This window comes from Chaetodon auriga, chromosome 19, assembly GCF_051107435.1.
Source record: "Chaetodon auriga isolate fChaAug3 chromosome 19, fChaAug3.hap1, whole genome shotgun sequence".
In the NCBI taxonomy this organism is placed as follows: Eukaryota; Metazoa; Chordata; class Actinopteri; order Chaetodontiformes; family Chaetodontidae; genus Chaetodon; species Chaetodon auriga.
The window spans coordinates 10015503-10035448 of NC_135092.1; the positions used below are offsets into that span (position 1 = coordinate 10015503).

Below are 19946 nucleotides of genomic sequence, written 5' to 3' on the forward strand. Positions count from 1 at the left end.
TGTGTGTGTGTGTGTGTGTGTGTGTGTGTATGTGTGCGCGCGCATGTACTTTTTAGCATCACTTTTGATGTCAGCTCATGTCTCTGTGGAGCAGCACAGCCACGGGAGGTAAGAGCCCGCTGAGAGGCTGAAGGCGGGGGACAGCAAAAGAGCCTTAGAGTTTTCTTCATCTGTTTCTCTCCCTCTATCCATCCCTCTCTTCTTCCCTCCCTTCATCTGAATCATCGCTGAGAAGTATGGGGAAATTAAAAGTCAAGCAGGTGAAATGTAAGAGGGGGTTTTGTGTGTGTGTGTGTGTGTGTGTGTGTGTGTGTGTGTGTGTGTGCACGTGCGGACGCCTGAAAACGTTTCTGTCTGTCTACATCATCTTAAGCACATGTAACACGCATGCAGAGACACACACGTTTACCCCCACATAAGCCCAGTTTGCTCTTACTCATTTGTCAAATTAAGGTGGACCTCCTGCCATGGAATTAAATAGGTACAGAAAATACCGTCCACCTTAATCAGCCTTCTGTCCATCCAGCTAATTTCAAAGTCCGTTAAATCACTTTCTCCTAATCTTTGGGGGAAGAAAGCAAGATGGGTGGCAGATCTGTTTTCTGCCTCTCTGATAAAATGGTAACCTGAAGCATCATTTTTAGTCAAACTGTATTTAGTAAAATCAGGAGCCTTTTTGCCTTCTCCAGTAGCTGAAATATTGTTTGAACTGTAGTCAACTCCACCACGATGCAAATACATTATCTTTAATTGTCGGGTCTATATCAGTCAATCTTAGTGTAAGGTTTTCAGAAATAAACACAGCGTTACTCACTCATCTACTGCACCATTTATCGTGGGTTATTTGCTACTGTAAGCTGATACAACTGCCTGTTGAGGAGAGGGCATTCAGAGTTTCATTTCTTTTAAACCTCAAATCTTGCCCTCCCCCACTTACGCCCATGTATCACTGGCAACTCTCTCTCGCAATCACCCATACAAGGCTGTAACACAAGCCGGTTTTTTAAGAAGCTTTTGTAATGAGGAACGTTTTTTTGTGGGTAAGGAAAAGGAGACATCAGATGCTCTGTCAGAGATGGAAATCTGTCTGTGTGATCACTGATCCCTCTGAATGTAGTAGCCTGGAGAAAAGCTGAAACTTAAGGACTCATCATTCTCATGGAGAACAAACTCCGTGATTCTGACTAAAGTTAGAGCTGTGGAAGATGAAGCCATGGGGAGTTGTCAGAAATATTTCTGCAAGAGCAGAGAATCCGCTTTTCTCTCCACCTTTTGCACACTCATATTACAGTAGGTCTCTGTTTTCTAACTAATTTTATCTCTCTTTCCTTCTCCTTCCCCATTATTTTCTTCTTACCTACATCACCTTGTTCAGTCTCTCATGCAGATATCGGCCTTACAGTGCGTTCTTCTGAAATAAAATAGGGCATGCAGTGGGGAAGATTAACAATATGATATCACGTAGTTCAAGTGAACCAAAGTTGCATCTCCTACCCTCACATTCATATGCGGCATTGCGCGCTGACATGCACACACCCTCACCTCGCTCGCTTGAATTACGCCTTATAAGTTGGCGAGTTGTTTGTGGAGGGTAAGCATTTACTTTCAAACCCCTGTGATAAGCTGTCAGGGTGAGCACAAGTTCGCTGAGTGATCGCTGGAGTGAGTGCAGGATAAACAATCCCTCTGTCATCCTATTTCACCGAGCTGAGAGCACCTCGCACTCCCGAGTCTACAGGTACGATCATTAAAAATTTAACACGTCTGAATCACGCTGGGAAATGCTCGAAATGGCCACCAGACATAGATGCTGAGAAGATTGTGCCACATGTGATTTTATATTTTAAACTTTGATACAAAACTAGTATAAAAACAATATATAATACCTCTTTTGATACCACAACAGAAAGGAAAAAAAAGTCCTTGGCAGATATCTTTTTTTATCTATTAACAACCTGCACACAATGCTGGTATGGAAAAAGTCACTGAACACGCACCATCACATTTGTAATACTGTTAATAGTTGAGGATCAGTTGATTTTCTTCTCTGCTATTTCATCTGTGCAGCCTTGGGTTGGAAATCTGATTGTAGATCTGCTCTTTTGTCACCACTTCAGTGTCGTTTTAAACATGGTATGGTGATGAATCTGTAGCTTATGCTGCATTTGTATTGAATTCATCTTCTTTAATTCTTTTGTCCTTTAAACCAGAACAGCGTGAAAGATAAAGAACCAGCAAACACGGTAGATGAACCTTTGAAGCCGTCATAATGAACCACCTCCGTACCACCACCATGGTCAGAGAGCCTAGACTTGTGAAAGAGAAAAGCAGTGGGGCAGAGGCTTCAGTCAGAGGGATGAGTCACCAGTCCTCAGCAAGAAGTCCTTAATCATGAAGAATTCAAGTGTGAATTGAAACAACTGTCAAACAAATGATTTGTTTGACGGGAGGTTGGCTTTCAAGATGCCGGATTTAACAAAGGAAAAAAAGCTGCGATGACAGAGGGTTCTTTATGAACAAGATTGTTTGAAGTGACAGGACTTCAGTCTCTGAACCTTTTTGTGTCCTAAATGTTTACCCTGATTGGCACAGTCTGAGTTTGACAGTCCTATAGCCGGCGCAGCTTGTCTCAACTGAGTCAACGTAATGAGGTTTTTGTGGTATTACTGTTGTGGAGGGAGATTTGTATATGCACCGTAGAGCGTTACTATTATGCTGTCATTCAGACTTTCAAAAGTTCTATTAATAAGAGTGCAGTCCTTGATTTGATGACTCTTGTGGTTAATTGTGTTAAGACGTAGAACAGAGAAACATCTGGTGCATCTGTTTACAGTGCAGCCAAACAAACTGGTGATGTTTTAGTAAAGAAGTCAACAGTTGGCCTTTTTTCCATCATGCCATGAGCAATCTGATTTCAAGCTGCACACAGTTTTCCACTTGACGGCATGCCACAGTGAAAGTACACTGGTTGGCTACCTTGCTGGGGTGATGGAGGCGTGCGGCCTGTCGTCTGGCTGGGAAATATTTAAAACATGCTCCGTTTCCTGAGAATCCCCCCATTTAATGAAAATCTTAAGAATTGGAACTTTAAGACTCATTACACCAGTGGTTCCCAAAGCTTTTCCGTCGGGCCTCCAGCGGAAGAACGTTCACTGAATCTTAATCGCCGTGCTAACATCAGAGCAGTCTTTTTTTGGTGATTGTTCCTTAATGAACCATATTCATTCAACTTTCACTCCGCTCCCTTTTTTATGTGCCTGTCATTATGCCCCCCAGTGCTGGCTCTGCTCCGCAGTTTAACAACCGCTGGATTTAGACCAAGCTTGACTGTTCTGTTGACAGTTTCGAGATAGAAGTCATATAGTAAGTGATACGGTAGTATTCTGATCTCATGCTTAGTAGGAAGAAGTTGATCCTAATGTGATTATTGCAAAAGGTTTAATTTTCCACAGTTCAAATCAAGTTAACAAATGTGAGCTGGAGAAAAAGAAAAATCGATTTTTAACCAGATTAAAACAGCAGCTAAACAGAAAAACTGTGGTGTCCCTCGAGTCAGGGACAATTAACTCATAAGGCAATTTATCCACTGATACTGAAAGTCGCAGCTCGGCTGAAGTGCACTCCCCTTCACCCTTCCCTATAGAGCATACGGTCCTTTTGCTATTGAACATCTCTCCATTCACCCACATTTGCTTTTTTTCTCAGTTTCATTGCCTCTTCCATGGAAATGGCAGCATACATGAGAAACGCAGGTGGTTTGACAAATGGTCATTTTGGTTTTGGCAAAGGCACATGCAAGAATTGGTGTTCTCCCAAGGTTGTCTTGCACCAGCTTTTTGGACATTTTATTTCCCGAATGTTCTCGTTTCGCACCCAGAGACCAATAACTTCTGTTTGTGCTTGTGGAATTTGGTGGGTGTGTGTATTGTGGCATTAAACTACGCCTCAGGTCTGTCTGTGACAGTCGATATGTGAATCAATATCCATGTTTGTGTTCCTTTTTTGATTGAGCTACAGTGTTGTCTCCTTTGATGCAAGTCACAACACTTCAAAAAGAGGTCAAGATTGTCAATACTGTCCAATATGTGGCGTGCAGCCTAGCATGATAGGATAACCCTGACCACCTACTGGATGTTAGTATATACACTGAATAGGGTTTTGTGGAAGGAAGTCATTTGAACCTGGACAGTCATGATGCAAACATTTCAATGGTGGCTCCTGTGAGTGTGTGAAATATTAAAGTACACTGCATTTTTAACCGATTTCTAGTAGGTCGTAAGCTGATTGTGGCGGAAAGGCAACACGGTACTTCTATGTGGTATTTCCTAGAGCAGGCTGACTATGACCAAATCGCCTCTTGTATTCAGACGAAGTGCCTTTGTGGGGAGAAAGATGGCAGAGGAGTAGGAAGAGGCAGACTGACGGGTGGAGAGAAAAGAAAGGGAATGAGAGAGACAATGGGAGATTTGAGGGGAGGAGATTTGGGGAAGGGGGTAGACAAACTTAGCATGACGTCTGAGTGGTTTTCTGTTTGTTCTTGTCCATTTCAACTGTCGCTGACAGGAAGAAATAGCTTTGAGAGATGTTAAGGTGATGTGAGGAAGGAAGAAAATTAAATATGGATTGGGAAGGAAAGGGGAAGGCGGTGAAAAAGCTGATGAAATGTTCCTGAAAGCCGACTCTGTAATCTCTTCACATGCACATTGTATTCTAAACTTGTGTATTATCAGTACATGTGAGCAGCAGGAGCATTGAACCATGAAATACAAAAAACAAAGGAATCACATAAAAGATTCAAACTGAAACTTTTGTTTTCATGCAGGTCTGTCTCAGTGTCAAACACTGCATAGTTGACCATTATGTTTTTGTGCTTTTATGCCATTCAGAGTAATCTCTTCATCCTGCTATTTTCTGCCAGTATCTATTATATATCCCTTCCTGTTTCCTTACTTCCTTTTGTCCTCTGTGCTCAGTTCTTTCTTTTCCACACTTTTACCTTCTTGGCTCTTCTCCAGCTTCACGTTCATCTCTGTCACCCTTCTGCTGCCTTCAGATCTGCTCTTCACTCACTACGAGGTAGAGCACAGAGCATAGTGCAGGTGTAGGTCTTGACAAAGTGTGGAAGGAAACTATTCACCATGTTTCCAGGCAACAACAACAGTGAAGTTGCATTTTGTGTGCGATGCCTTTGAACATTACGTAACGCATAACACACATAAACAGCTAAGCTAACTCTGGCATTGTGTTTAGCTAATGTTGTAAATTATATTCATATTCACTAACCTGCACTAGTTTTCCTGGCGACATCATGAGAGAGTTCAGCGAACTCTGAAACACAGTATGAGTGTATCTGGGCGCCACCGCTCAGTCCACAGCAAAACAATGGCTCAGCCAGCACAGAGTGGTTTTACCTCTAATCATGTGTGGGCGCCTCCATACTTGACATACTCCTCTTTTTCTCCTCCCACGGATTTTACCTCCCTTACCCTTTCCTCATTTCATTTCCTTTTCTTCTCCTCTTGCTTCCTGTCCATCATTTTTCTCCATTTCCTTTTTTTTTTTTTTTTGCCCAGCTCTCCTCTCTTGTCTCCACTTTTACTTTGTTCTTCTGTCAAGTCTCCTTGATCAGCCACCTTTTCTCTCATCTCCTTTCTTGTACTCTCAACTCCCCCGTGTCCTTATTTTCCCTCCTCCTTAGCCCCTCTTCTCTCAACTTCTCATATGTTATATACTCTTTCTTCTGTCAGAGTGAGGACCTTCCCTAAGGATTCGGCCTTACTGGGCAGGGACACTGTTCGAGCCCTGATGTACTACGCCTTGAAGGTCTGGAGTGACATCGCGCCACTTAACTTCCACGAGGTGGCAGGAAGCGACGCGGACATTCAGATTGACTTCACTAAGGCCGACCACAATGATGGATATCCCTTTGATGGGCCCGGGGGCACCGTGGCGCACGCCTTTTTCCCCGGGGAGAGATTCACAGCAGGGGATACGCACTTTGATGATGATGAGGCCTGGACCTTCAGATCACCAGGTACTGAACGCTGCAATCTGCTGTATTAATCCACACAGTATGTGTTTGTACAAATGTGTAACCATTACTTAAAGTGTAAGAGTTTAAAGATGATTAGGACTGACTATAAATAGGAACTATTTCAACAGATTTACTCATTACATCTATTCAGCTATTTATCCATTACTTGTAGCTTTATTTCAAGCGCTTTGCTCATTTGCTAACTATCACTCTCAATTGCAACACATGGTGTTAATGTGTTACAATGGGGAGGTTGATGGGCAGCTTCCTGGTTATTGCACAGTTTCTAAAGATCAGCTATTTTGAATCCTATTTGGATATTTATCTTCCTCCTTACCCAAACACTTTTAGTTGAGTTAGCTTCCCATGTCCCTCCTGGCAACTACAGAAATACCCCCAGGGGTAACACTGATTGGGAATCACTGCCAATGGTGTGGCAGAGCCCTTAATTGCTTTCACCTTCATGATTAAACTAATTGTATTGTTATGTGCACAAGCATCCTAAAATGTCTACAAAGTAGTGAGCATTGTTGGCAGCAACATCTGTGCGCTGTCCTGAGTGCCTGGGACATGTTTTTTAAAGCAAAGTTGCTGTTGAGTGATGCTGAAATGTTTAGCTGATTAAGGAATTAGTCAGTGGACATAAAATTAATCCTCAACATAATAATCAATTAATGTTTTAAGCTTAAAAAGTGCTGAACATTGCCCGGTTCCACTTTCTCAAATGTGAGAGTTTGCTGCTCAACTTAGTCATTTATAGTAATATAAGTAAGACGTCCTTGAGTTTTACACTCTTGGTCTGAACAAGTGATGTGAAAACTTCATCATGGGCTTTCAAAGCTTCTTCTAAGCATTTTTCACATTTTCACAATTGAAATGATTGAAAAACATGCTTGATAGATGAACGAATATTCCTTTGTCGCAACCCAGTTTTTGAGAGTTAAGATCAAATTTTGCACACCACCAATAAAAATTCTATTATCCTCTTGTATAGAGGTAAAGGCAGAAGTCTCAGATGTGCAAATCTCATAACCTCCACCAAAAATCTAAATTATCTTGCATTATTAAGTCTGTTATTACAGTCATCGACACACAGGCTATGTTTCCAGTGAACCCTGTTCATTCAGAGCGTCTCTGCTTTGAGCTGTGTGGCCTAATAGATTGGTTTATGCAGTGTTATCCTGAATGATCTGGCCAAATTTCTTTCATCAAACAGTTTTCAAAGAGCTTGATTACCCGCTGAGGGAAAATCTGCGAGCTTGAAATGAGGACAGGACGACGGCAGCTCGAAATGGAATTCAATCAGCTCTGCCAATCAAAAATAGACAAGCTTGTATTAGAAATATCCGTTATTCTTCGACAGCTGTGGAAAACACAACACGTTGCTGTTGTGTTTTTGGCTTTGGAAAGCAGCTTCCACACATTCACGGAGTCATTCATTCACTCTGTCATGCATTCTCTCACTCACAATACAATGTCTATCCACTCAGCAGACGCCATCAGTCACGCGCCCCCTCTTTGCACTCGTGCTGAACTGTCTGTGTCCTTGTTATCTTATGACTAATTGTGAATTCCAGAGCCTTTCGCTGCGTGAGTGTTCACTCTGGTGCACATGAAATTAGTGGTGGGACAACAGGACCATTTTTTTTCAAAATGTGACCAAATCGTCATGTTCTGATAAGCAACGCGGCAGCCTTGTCACTCAGCATCATCCTCATTTCTCCCCACTGTCCTGTGCTTTTTTTATAAAGGGGGGTGGGAGGTGGAAAGCAGGAAGGGGTCGGGGAGCATTATAAGTCCACTCATCCGCATTAAATGAGCGGATGGAGTGATCTAGTCGCGCTGAATGCATCGTCGGGCAGAGGCTGTCTCAGTGCGGTCACACGAATGACAGCATAAATCATTAACTCTCCTTTCCTCTGACTTGCTTTCTTTATTCTTCCTTTCATCTGGATGACTGAACTTAAAATGACCTTCCTCCCTCCTCTCAGCACCTCCATTCATCCCTTCTTTTTCAAAGATGGATGGAAAAGCAGAGGAAATGGTGATAAGAAGAGAGGTGGAGATGACTCGAGGAATAGTTTGGAAACTTGTGGGAGAGGTTTTTGTCAGTCAAAAAGAGGTGGAAATTTAAGCATGATGGTTCATATTTGACCTTGGGGATATTATAATGACACAGCAATCCAAAGTCAAGGTCCACTCACCAGTGAAGTTGACATTGGAATAAGGAGATTTTAGTACTTTGCAAGGTCTAACAAGTCTAAACCTTTTTCACCCTGCAACTGTTAATTACACTTGCACACAAGTTAACAAAATAGAGAACATGCGAGAATGCACTGGAAAATGTTTTGATTGCGTTATCTCCAAAGAGAATGTATCCTTCTGCTGTTAGCAGAAACTACAGTGGTATAAATTGGTCCATTAATCCAGGGATAAAAAAAATAAATTACATGCAGCATTGTGGTGCTCCACAAGTGATATCAGGTGGGATGATAAAGCAAAGGTTTGCTAGACAAGTGCCCTGAGGGTGTAATCCTGAGTGAGTTAATTCAACAACAAGCTAAAATGGATAGTGGCTTATGGTTTATGGAATTTTGAAGTGAAGCACAAATATTAATTGTCGCAGCAATCATCCGTGGATAACCTTTCATGTAATGTAACATAACAAATGTACTTTCTGGAGCTGCTGACAATGTGCATTGATGTATGACTTCGTTTTGTTTAATGTCACATAAGTTTCTTCATTTTCTCCCTTGTGTTCCGTCTCGATCTGTCCCAGCCAGCTGAAATGATGTTTGAATGTAGTTTGAATCAGTCTAAGAGATGCCGGGCTTGTGTACATTTAATATTTCATGACTCTCTAATCACTGATACAAATACTGGTTAGAAACCATGAAGAGTGTGTACTACATGTCACCAAAAAAAGAGCTTCAATATTAGCAGTATGGGGGAGGCAGCACTCCGTCGCTGGTCGTTCTACGGCAGAGATGACGCGAAGGCTTGGATGTTGAAGGCAGGTTGGCACACGAGCTGGGGTTTTGGCTGATGAGTGATGATCCTGAGACAAAGAGAGAAGAGTTAAATACTGGAAAATAGGAGGAGAAATTACTGAGCCAGTGAACTAGATTTGGCCCTGACATTTATGTACCGCAGAGGTGAGACAACAATCTGGCGAAGAGTGATATGAGAGAAGAGGTAGATATGCTGCAGGCTTATGGGCTGATGGGCTGATGGGAGCCAATAACCAATTTACCAGTGGACCAATCTAGAGGGGATTGTGAGTTTTTAACCAACGGTGCCTTAAGACTATAGCAAACACTTGGGATCTTCAGGGATGCAGCAATGGCTGTGATGATAGTTACTGTATAATACCGTTCTGGTTGTGTCCTTACAGGTTGTGAGTGGTCATTATTGACCTGGACTTTCAGTGAGTAGTTCTCTTTTTTGATAGTGTGTCAACTTTGCGGCAATGACTGTTAAAAAAAATAGAAATTCTAATTTCCATTTCTAATTATTTCTGCTGTTTTGGGGGAAATTGATGTATGTATTTTGCCCTTGTTTCCATAGAATGATAAATAGTACCTAAGCTGGGGCAAGAGTAATTGTTGTGTCGTATGTGCCACCATCTGCAGAAAAGTCCCCGAAGCCAAGAGATGAAGCAGTGGCAAAAGTTTGTGATATGTGGGGATGCCATTACTCCTCCTCTGATTCCAAGTCAAGCCTTTTTCCCTTCCAGGAGAAACCGAATTGCATGACTTGGCAGCTTATACCTATTTCTAACTACACCTCTTTCTCACCTCACATATCCCAAACAGAGAAATTCCTGGATGAAAGATAAAGTCATGAAAAAAACCTGACATGAATACCTCTCTTCCAAAGCTGGAAGCAAAAGCAAGAAAAATCTGTCGGCAAGCAGCATTTTATGAATCAGCAGCACCGACAATATGAGTGATTTTTCCACACAGATGCGGCAACTGTAAGCCTCCACGCTGTGTGATTCTCAGGGTTATGTGTACATTATATTGTGCAATGCACTGAGAGAAACAGAGCTCAGTTACATTGCATGCACACTGAGCATCAGTGCTTTATTTGACGTTGCTGCAGTCGGAAAAAGTTGCCATTTGTGGACCATTCCCAGGGTGAATTCTGGGAAGCAAGCATCCAAGCAAATCATCAATTTTTGTAACGCGATTGTCATTTTACATTGCAACCACCACTTTTTCACAATTTTACACACCAAGAAGACCCACATCACCCTTTTTTTGTGGAGTGTGATTGGCTGCACTGCATTTCACAGTACTGCTGTGAAGTTCTTTTGCATTTTGTCCAGATTTTCCTCATCGTATGAGGAGCTTCTTCACCATTTAACCTTGGCATTTAGTTATTCGCCTGTCATAGAGAATAAGCAGGACCAGAATTTCGACTCTGCGAAAGAGCTAGTATTTTTTGAGACCAAAAGTTCAGTCTCTTGTCTGATATCGTCAGATCTGAAGGATGAATTTGATGTGACATTATATTCTCCCTAAGTGAATTTGAAGCAGTGAGGCAAAATAAAAGCATGTCTGCTTTCTTAGTCACTGCCGACATCACATCTGTCAGCTAGCTGTTAGCTGAAAAGGAATTGCGGATTTAACAGGGAAAGTAGGGATCCAACAGCCTGGATGTTAATGGAATAACTTTGTTTTCTTCATTAGTAAGAATGAGGTATTCTTCCAAGCAGAAACAACTAATACACTGTGCTGTTAAAAGCTCAATCTCTGTCCCACATATCACGGAGCTAAAGACTGAAATTGAGCCATTGTTGTAATGTAACTGTCCACAAGAAAGGTGTTGAAAGATCCAGTGTTCTATGGTGCACTCTGGCCTCATGTTTCAGATTAAACCTCAACCTGACGGATGGAGTTTCTAGTATGTGTGTGCCTGTGTGTGTGTGTGTGTGTGTGTGTGTGTGTGTGTGTGTGTGAGAAAGCGAGAGAAGCTGTCTCTCCCAGCTGCTGAATCTGTGATGGGGCCAGGACCTGTGTGGATCTCCCTCCTTTGTTTTGCGCCGTCAGGGCTGTGAGCCATATGTTACAGGACAGCAGCTCAATCTGCTCCAATTAGACCTCCCACCGGGCCCCAGCAATGGCAGTGGGGGGGCAGCAGCTGCATAGATGTAGGTTTGGTTAATGGCAGCAGGCCAGTGAAGGAGGGAGGGGTAAGAGGTTTCACATTTTCTCATAATATTAGTATAAAGACAATATTCTTAGGATTTAACCATTTGTACTGAAGAATTAACCAGTAAAAGTGCTCAAATGAAGCCTTGGAACAGCATCAGCAGCAAAGTTTAGGGTTTTAAGGGCTATTTTTAAAGATTATAATGATAGCCAAAAATAATTCAGGGAGAATGATGGATGACAGTACCCCCATTGCGGTCGTGGAGTATTGTGCCCCTCGACATGGGAGAATGTAAAAACATGGATTGATTGAGTGAATCATCACACCTTTCAAGAACACTCCTTTCTCCCATTGTGATGTATCCCCTCCAGGTCGAAATTCCCATCGAGAGCATCAAACTTTTTCATCTGCACAAACTGTTATTTTTATCTCCCAAATCTTCTGGAGACCAAAACTCCCTGCAGATGTATTTAATCAGCTCCCCAAAGATAGCCACAGACCTGGTATAGTTCTCTGTTCTTCTGTGGAGCGAAGTTCAGATCACCTGCCGATTTTCATGCTTTTTGTTAAGCCATTGACTTTCCCTTCTCTGTACCACTCAGAGGCTGCCAGACTGACACACTGATGCAGAGGGAAAACAGCAAATTAAACAACTCTTAATTCCAAAGTCACCCTCTGCCAGCCCCACTGCACTCCTATATCACAGCTGCCTCCTCCAGCATCATCGGCTTGTCTCTACGGCATTGCATTGTTTAGCTGCTGTCAGTATCACCGCTTCCATGTATCCCTCTGCTTGTGAGACAGCAGAGATCGAGTCCTGCCCGGCTTAGCTCTGCTCCCACAGAGCTATCAGATTCATAAATTGTTGTTCTTAGCATTTTTTTCCAAAGCACAGTAATCCCTTGAGAAGATGTAAACTTGTTAGGTCAGCCCAGAAGGTAAGACGTGAATGTTGGTGCTTCAGCAGATTGTAGCACTATGTAATCGTCTTAAGAAAAATGAGCCTTATCAGACAAATCCGTAGCTGAGTAATTGCCTTTGCTCATTCCCCTCCACTCCCTTCCAGTGCATTGTTCTCAGCAGGACCCTAAATCTGGGTCCACTAAGGCCAGGCTAATGTGTATGATGATGCTGAATAGTGGAATATTAAGCACCACAATGAGTAGACCGGTTCACCCCTGCTGTGTGAGTGATGGTTCTGCCGTCCATTAGGACTCGTGAGAGGCTGAATCTCGGTGAGATCAAATAAGTGGAGGTCTGGAAGTGCTGTTTTTGCCTTGACAGGCAGCAGATTGCTTCTATTAATTATCACTCTGCCAGCAATCTGCTTCTGCAAACTGATTATCCCAACTGAAACAAAGGCATCATTAAGCAGGTGAATTTGTCATGGCATTCAATTTTTTCTGTGTGCGTGTGTGCTACTGCGGTGCACATGCATCCTATATTGTGTACTGTTTATGTCTCTGTCAGGATGTGTTCCTTGGTGACAGGGAAGAAACACAATGGCAAATACATCAAAGCAAAGGGTAGAGACCCGTGGTCGGCGATGTCCATTGGGTATTCTTGGCTATGATTTAGTGTTGACATTGTATGCAGGTTCACTCCCTTCTTTTGCATGACTTGATTCTCCCACACACCAACCAAAAATTTGTTACAAAATAGAATGAAAGTGACAGACAATGTCCATGACTTGTGGCTTCCTCTCAGCTATGCAACGATTACAAAGTTATCTGTGTGAAATTTGCAGGTAGCGGTTAAGGTTATGGGACCATTGACAGATCAGAAAGAGAAAAACTCTTTCACCGTCCTTGTCATTCTGTGCCTGTCTCTCTTTTTTATTAATAGAGGAGAACTTGGCAAGTTGTGTAGGAGAATGTAGTTACAGCCTCTAAAAGAACAAGGAACATGGGAGAGAGTGATAAGGAGAGAATTTCGACTCTTGAGGCTACATCATGTTGTTAGATGATACTTTTATAGGGCATTACTGAAAGTGTAATCTAAAGTTTTGTCTTTAAACCCACCCTTTATGTCGCGTCACATCTCGCCCCTGCCCTGGGTTTCACACCGACACACTTCCAGACCGACGCTGGCTGAAGCAGACAATAACAAATTATTCAAGCACAATGCAGAATAGAAACGAATGCTGCAGAACAATACAGACACAGAAAATAGCAACAGGATCAGAATCCAGAGACAATAAACAAACCATAAAGTTAGAACAGGAGTGGAGGACGGAGGCAAAACAGTCCTTACCCACTAAAATACCCTTACTTATTTTTGGTTTACCTTTCCTCTAAAATTGAGTGAATGACATGAACTGGCCTGCCCTGATCTGTGAAGGGTACACCAGTCCATCATCACTGATTCGTGCATTCTGATTGATATCATACTACACATTGTTGAGTTTAAATGCCTCAATTTTCACTTTGTCAGGGTACAGCAGGAAAACATGTCAACGCAGGTATGACTTTTATACTATAAGTGTAGTGGATGTCTGTGTTTTTGTCTACTGAGGTTGGTGAAATATGTAGCAGCACAGCCATTGGGTTGCTTGTGGTCACTCGTGTTTCATTTGAGCAACTGTGCCAGCGGAGTGACTTGCACTGTCAGCAAGTTTAGATGGGAGAAGAGATTGGAGATAGTGGATGAACATGTAAACACACAGCTCTTTTAGGGCTCACTGAACATGCAGGGATTGTACTCTTGTGGCCTATAACCACAGTCAAGTTGTGCTTAAGATGAATTTTTACGCGTTTATTCTTCGTTCATGTTGGGAGTTTGAGATAAGATACTGCAACTGTGGTCTATTTTTCTTTCCATTGCTCTGATGTAGACTGATAAAGACTAGAAAACTGCTTGAAATAGAAACACGTGACACTTAATTGCAAAATAAATGTGCATTTTAATTACTTAAATTAATCTTAATTAACACAAGTGAAGGTGATATATTTGCAGGCCATGGAGTTACAAGGACTCACATGTAATGTAAAATCGTAACAGTTGAGCTCGCTGCTTCTTTGCATCTATGGGCTCATTGTCCTTCCTTAAGCAGAGCCAAGCACTGGAGGCCAGAGTGGTTACATCATACCGTATCACAATGAAGGGTGCACTTACATGCACTGTATTCATTGCACAACAAATGATTCTTACCTGGAGCACCAGAGGGTCTATATAAACCAAGGTGATTTCATCATCCTGTGTGAGATCCGACACAATAGAAACACCTGCCACAGTTGAGAGTCCACAGCCAGTTCAACTTTTCAGCTAAAGTGTTGTAAGATTTGTACAAAATGGAGAATCTTTCGCCTTTATATCATATGTTTTGTGTTTGTTTTGGCGAACTTGGAAGGGAGCTGTTGAAGCCACGAACAGAGAGGAAAAAAATCCCCCTACATGTTGAATATTTACCTCAGTACATCATTGTCAACTTAATTTTCACAGAGCTGAAGAGGAATGAGGCAACCACAGCAGGAATTGATTAATTATGTATTACACAAGGTTGTTCCAGGCCCATTATTCAGTTTGCATTCTGTCAATTTCTCATTAACTTCTTATATACTTATATGCTAATAAGGCTTTTATTTGCCATCTGAATTTGGAAGTGGAAAGTGGAATGAGTGGCAAAACGTGTCTTTACCACGCCTGACATTGCCACTGAATGTCTTTACACATTTCAGATAGTAGCAGGAGTAGATTTCATAGTTATTATAACCACAATAAACATAAACACAACTTTAGGGAATACTGCACTGGGCTCACTCCTCAGGCTCCAAATAGGAATGAATATATTGCTATGCAGTTAGAAGAAGGTTAATTGCAGAACAAAATGATTTGATGCGACATTCAATGACACATAACACATGACAGAATAATGTGTGGAGGAAATATACAGTAACACGCACCATCACCACCTCTTGACCTCTGTGTTTGCAAATTCAGCTTATGCAAACTCCCATGAATATTTACATGTCGAACGATGAAAGCAGCCTTCATTAGACCTGGTCAAAAATGGTTCCTAAGTGTAACATAGTGGTAGTACATGACTATGGACAATGGAGAAAGATGCATACACATAGACAGCAGCTGCTGTTCTATGTGTATGTGTCAGGAGATGAGTGCCTGGCTGTTTTGGCTTCAATTGCCCAGAGATGCTTCCTGGAAGGGAGAGTTTGGATGATATAGAGCTTGGTAATGATGTTCTTGGGCCTGGAGTGGCAGATATTTTGGAGGATGGGGAGATTGTTAGCAATGATCTCTAGTTACTCAATTATTTTTTAGTCTGGTCTTATCCCGTGTGGCCCAAACCAGAGAGCAATGTTTTGTGTAATGGTGGACCGGATGTTGGATTTGGGCCACAGCATCGTTGTTGACCAACTGTGTGAGATGCATACCCAATCATGATGCTATCACCTGTTACCAATGAACCTGTTTACCTGTGGAATGTTCCAAACAGGTGCTTTTGGAGCATTCTACAACTTTCCCCGTCTTTACTCGCTCCTGTCCCAATGTGTTTGAGAAGTGTTGCTGCATCAAATTCAGAATAAGCAGATATTTACAAAAATCAATATAGTTAATGAAGTCTAACATCAAATATATTGTTTTTGTACTGTTTTCAGTTGAGTATATGTCCAAAAGGATTAGCAAACAATCACTGTTTTATTAATGTTTTACACAACATCCCAAATGTTTCGCAATCAGTCTGTCTTTTTGGAAGGTTTGTTAGAGCTTTTGATGTTACTGTTTACGCAGGGTTGATTGATTTGGATTGGATGGTGCTATACATTTTTCCTAGGCAGTTTACACGCTTACACAGTCTTCACTAGTTAAGACATTAAGTGTTAATGGTGCAACCCAATTTAATAAATCATTTGTTTGAACGGTAGTAAGAACCGAGTTAAGGGATTTGTGAAATATTGGTGCAGTCCAGGAGCTCTCAAATGAAGCCATTAATTGCAAATAAAAGGTGCTGAAGCAGTATCTTTATATAAGTTCCCAGGCTGTCAAAGGTAGTCCAGCCTCATGTTGACTGCATCCTCCATAAACACACTTGCCCTGTAGGCAAACTTCAGGGCATCCACAAAGGCTGTGTGATGTTTCTGTGGTAGCCAGACGTCTTTCAAAGGTCTTCAAAGATCAAAGCCACTCCAGCCTGTGATCCTAGTTTTTGAGGACTGGAGGAATGGAGACAGGAAGAGTTTAGAGGTCTAGTGAATGAAGCTCTTAAGTCCCAACTTGCAATGAAAGCATTTAGGGTTATTTGAGTTCATAAAAAGATACTTAATGGCTCACTGGTGAATCCAACAGAACAACATTCAATATTCTGTAGTCAATAGTCTGTATAGACGTGCACAATCGTTTTCTGTCTCTCTCTATCTCTCTGCCTTCCTAAATGAATCTGGTTCATCCACCTAATTCTCTCCGCTCTACTTTGTCTAAAGGCATTACATTTATTCTGTCAGCATCGCATGGACCGTAAATATGATGATATGGTACATGCTCTGTTCTGAGCCCCTGTTCTCTCTCTCCTTATCCTTCCTTTTGTCCACCTTTCCTCTCTGTGCCATGTGCTCCTGTAGATTAGAGTTGGCATTTGCCTTGTGAATACCCCAGTTGGGTACTGTAAGCATGAGTGCATGTCCCTAGCCGAGGCCAACCTGAGGTAAACTGAATGCAGACTTGAGCCTGGCCACCGAGGAACTCTAAGCTAGCTTGGCTTGCCACGCTAGCTCTCCATATTTTTGCAAATCTAAATCTCCAAGCCCCAGGTTTTGTCTTGCTTCGTAGAGTCCGACAAAGAGTTTGGGAGGCAGTTTTTTTTTTTTTTCTCTTTTTTTAGCTGAACATGGAGTGAAATGTGCTTTAATAGCCTGCAGCCTCTTTAGGTGTCTTTCTGCACGCAGGTTTTGATTGCCAGCCCAAGGAGTCAGGCAGTATTACCATAGTTATCTCACTGCACCACACGCCTAACAGCACTCAAAGCCCCCTGAGCTGTCTGTCACGCCTCTTAATTTGCACCATAAGAAGATGAGTTGAAAAAGGATAAAATACCTGAACATGGGTTTGACTGAGTCAATTTAGGATGCACACTTACAGCGGAAAGGTCACATTGGTGACTGTCGCCACTGGGTCTTTCCAAAGCCGTTTATGAAAAATCTTTCATGCACTGTTCATACGTTTGACATGTTTGACGATTTGTACCATGCTTTTGGTCACCGATAAAAAGCTGTTTAACTGTAACCCATTCAAACATTAGGTAAGCGTGAAGCTGCAGCTGATACAACTAGCTCCATACACAAAGCTGAAGTGTTAATGTTGATTTTACAGTGCATATGAAATCTGACACGCTACCTGGTGGATCGAGTATATCACAAAAGTAAAGCAACTACCTCACTCTGTACTTTCCAAGCATATTTGTAATCAAAAATAGCAGAAAATACATCTAAGTGGGCTTCAAGTCCCTGTGCAAGTCACCGTCTTATGTCTAAATTAGAGGTAGGACCACAGACGTATCTTTGTGGTAAGCCCACTGTACCTATACTCACCATGGTCTCATATGATGCTGACCAGTTTTGCTTTCCCTTTCTTATCATTTCTGCATTTTATTATAATGTTGTACCACCATGATGTAAACTCTTGTTATTATTATTATCTCGCTCTCTGTCACCTTCAGACTCTCACGGGATGGATCTGTTTGCGGTTGCAGTCCATGAGTTCGGTCACGCCATCGGCCTGGTTCACACCTCAGCCATGGAGTCCATCATGAGGCCGTACTACCAGGGTCCTGTAGGAGACCCTCTGAAATACGACCTACCCTATGAAGACAAGGTCCGCGTCTGGCAGCTCTACGGTACGAGGGAACATGTGGTCAACTTACGCTGTGTGTGTGTGTGTGTGTGTGTGTGTGTGTGTGAGATAGAGGGAGAGAAAGGGAGGGGAATTAAATAAGTTACAAATCCATCAGAATTTCCATTAGTAAATCTGCCTTGGGTGTTATAAAATGTGCACACATGTGAAAATTGGTATTTCAGTAATTGCTTAGCACTGGGGGAAATGCTGTCAGAAAAGAAACGAAGTGGTCATGTAACTACGAAGGGTACCTCATAAATGCAGGTAATAGAATATATGACATTCATGGCAGGTCACTGATTCCAGAATACTTACAAATACTGCTCTCCAAATACTGTTCTCCACTGTTCTGGACATACAGTACACTCTCCATTACTGTTTACAGCATTACATCATTACCTTGTGATTATTGTATCATGAAATTTACATACTGGCTAAATTAGTTGTTCATTAGAGTCTGTTTCTGCCTCTTCCCAATCTCAGTGATGATCAGCGCTGTGAAGCCTCAGAGTGTGTGTGTGTGTGTGTGTGTCTCTGTGTGTGTAAACATTACGGAGGCATACTTTACTCATATCTGCATTCACAGAATCTCCCTCTTCTCCTCTGACTATGACTCACGAGCCTCTGCTGTAATTATGTGTTTTCCCGGTGCAGTGGTGGAAACACCAGTTTTCTGGTGACATCTCAGCAGAGTGAAGCTGCGGAGGCCACCTACTGCAGGAAGCAGCAGTTGATGAGTTCTGTAGAAGTGAGGTTATTGATTTGATGAAAACATGGGTGGAGTTAATTGGACCTCGTTATGGCAAGTGAACTCATCACAGCCTTTGCTGATATAGGAAATGGAAGTGACTGAACTATGCACAGTATGTGCCATGTTATACCATGGTACAATATAGGGAAATAATAATAGAACAAATGTAGAGAAAATAACAAAGAATCATTTTTGTTGTGTATTCATTTGAAATGGCTTTTGACCTTGTAGGTGTCAGAGACTCCGTGTCCCACACAAACCGACCAGGAAACCCCTCCCAGACAGCTGAACCTCCGGTCCTGCTCGACCTTCCTGAAAACAGATCCTCTGTTCTGTAAGTAGATGTATAAAAAAAATACACTTCCGCCTCTTCAGCAATCTCTTCTTTGTCTCAAGGGCCTTCACTCATTCTGTAAATCCCATTCAATGGGACAACTGTCTGTGCCTTAATGGCCAGAGAAGTGCACCTTGCAGCTCAGGACACATTTTCACATGTGCTGCTCTTTGATATGTATTATGGCTTCAGCTGGCAGGTGGTCATGGACGAGGACATGCACATAAACGTCTGCAGAAATCCCATAAACATTTTTAATGTCCGCCATGTTTTCCTGTTTCAAGCTGATATAAATTCCTTAACTAGGCATGTTTACACAGTCATAAAAATGTGACTATTTTAAAGCTAGGGCCATCATAGAAGTTCATCAACATCCATAAGAACACTGTGCTCTTAATAGGCCTCACACAGGTGTTGTTTATTGCAGGATAACTGTATTGGATGTCATTATGAAGAGATCTCTATTTTTCTGATGGTTCCCTGTACATCAACAAAATTATATTGTGATTGTTTCTTCTTACTTTTTCCCCACTTTCACTGAGAAACAATATGATGAATCCATGCAGGAATACTCAACATTTATTGTAGAAACGGCTTTTTTGTAGTTTGATAAGAAGTCATGGCGTGCCGGCAAAGCAAATTAGCTAAGAGGCTGAGAGTGAGCTTGGGAGCCTGCCCGTCTAATTAAGTAATTCCCCAAAGCAAGTTGGGAGGCTATCAGCCTGTAGTTTTTCAGATTATCAAGGATAATTAGACTTAATTTTGTCCATTTATGTATTTTGAGTGTATATACTCACACTCACGCACAGACCCAAACCACCAAG

At 42.0% G+C, this 19946-nt stretch overlaps 1 protein-coding gene across 1 annotated transcript in view; it reads left to right on the forward strand.

The window, feature by feature from the left end:
* LOC143337604 (matrix metalloproteinase-17-like) overlaps positions 1 to 19946 on the forward strand; it is a 64949-nt gene that overhangs the window by 32522 nt on the left and 12481 nt on the right. The window contains exons 4-6 of the mRNA XM_076757237.1: positions 5748 to 6034; positions 17862 to 18038; positions 19020 to 19122. Coding sequence (XP_076613352.1) covers positions 5748 to 6034; positions 17862 to 18038; positions 19020 to 19122 — 567 coding nt within the window. The remainder of the gene's footprint in view (positions 1 to 5747; positions 6035 to 17861; positions 18039 to 19019; positions 19123 to 19946) is intronic.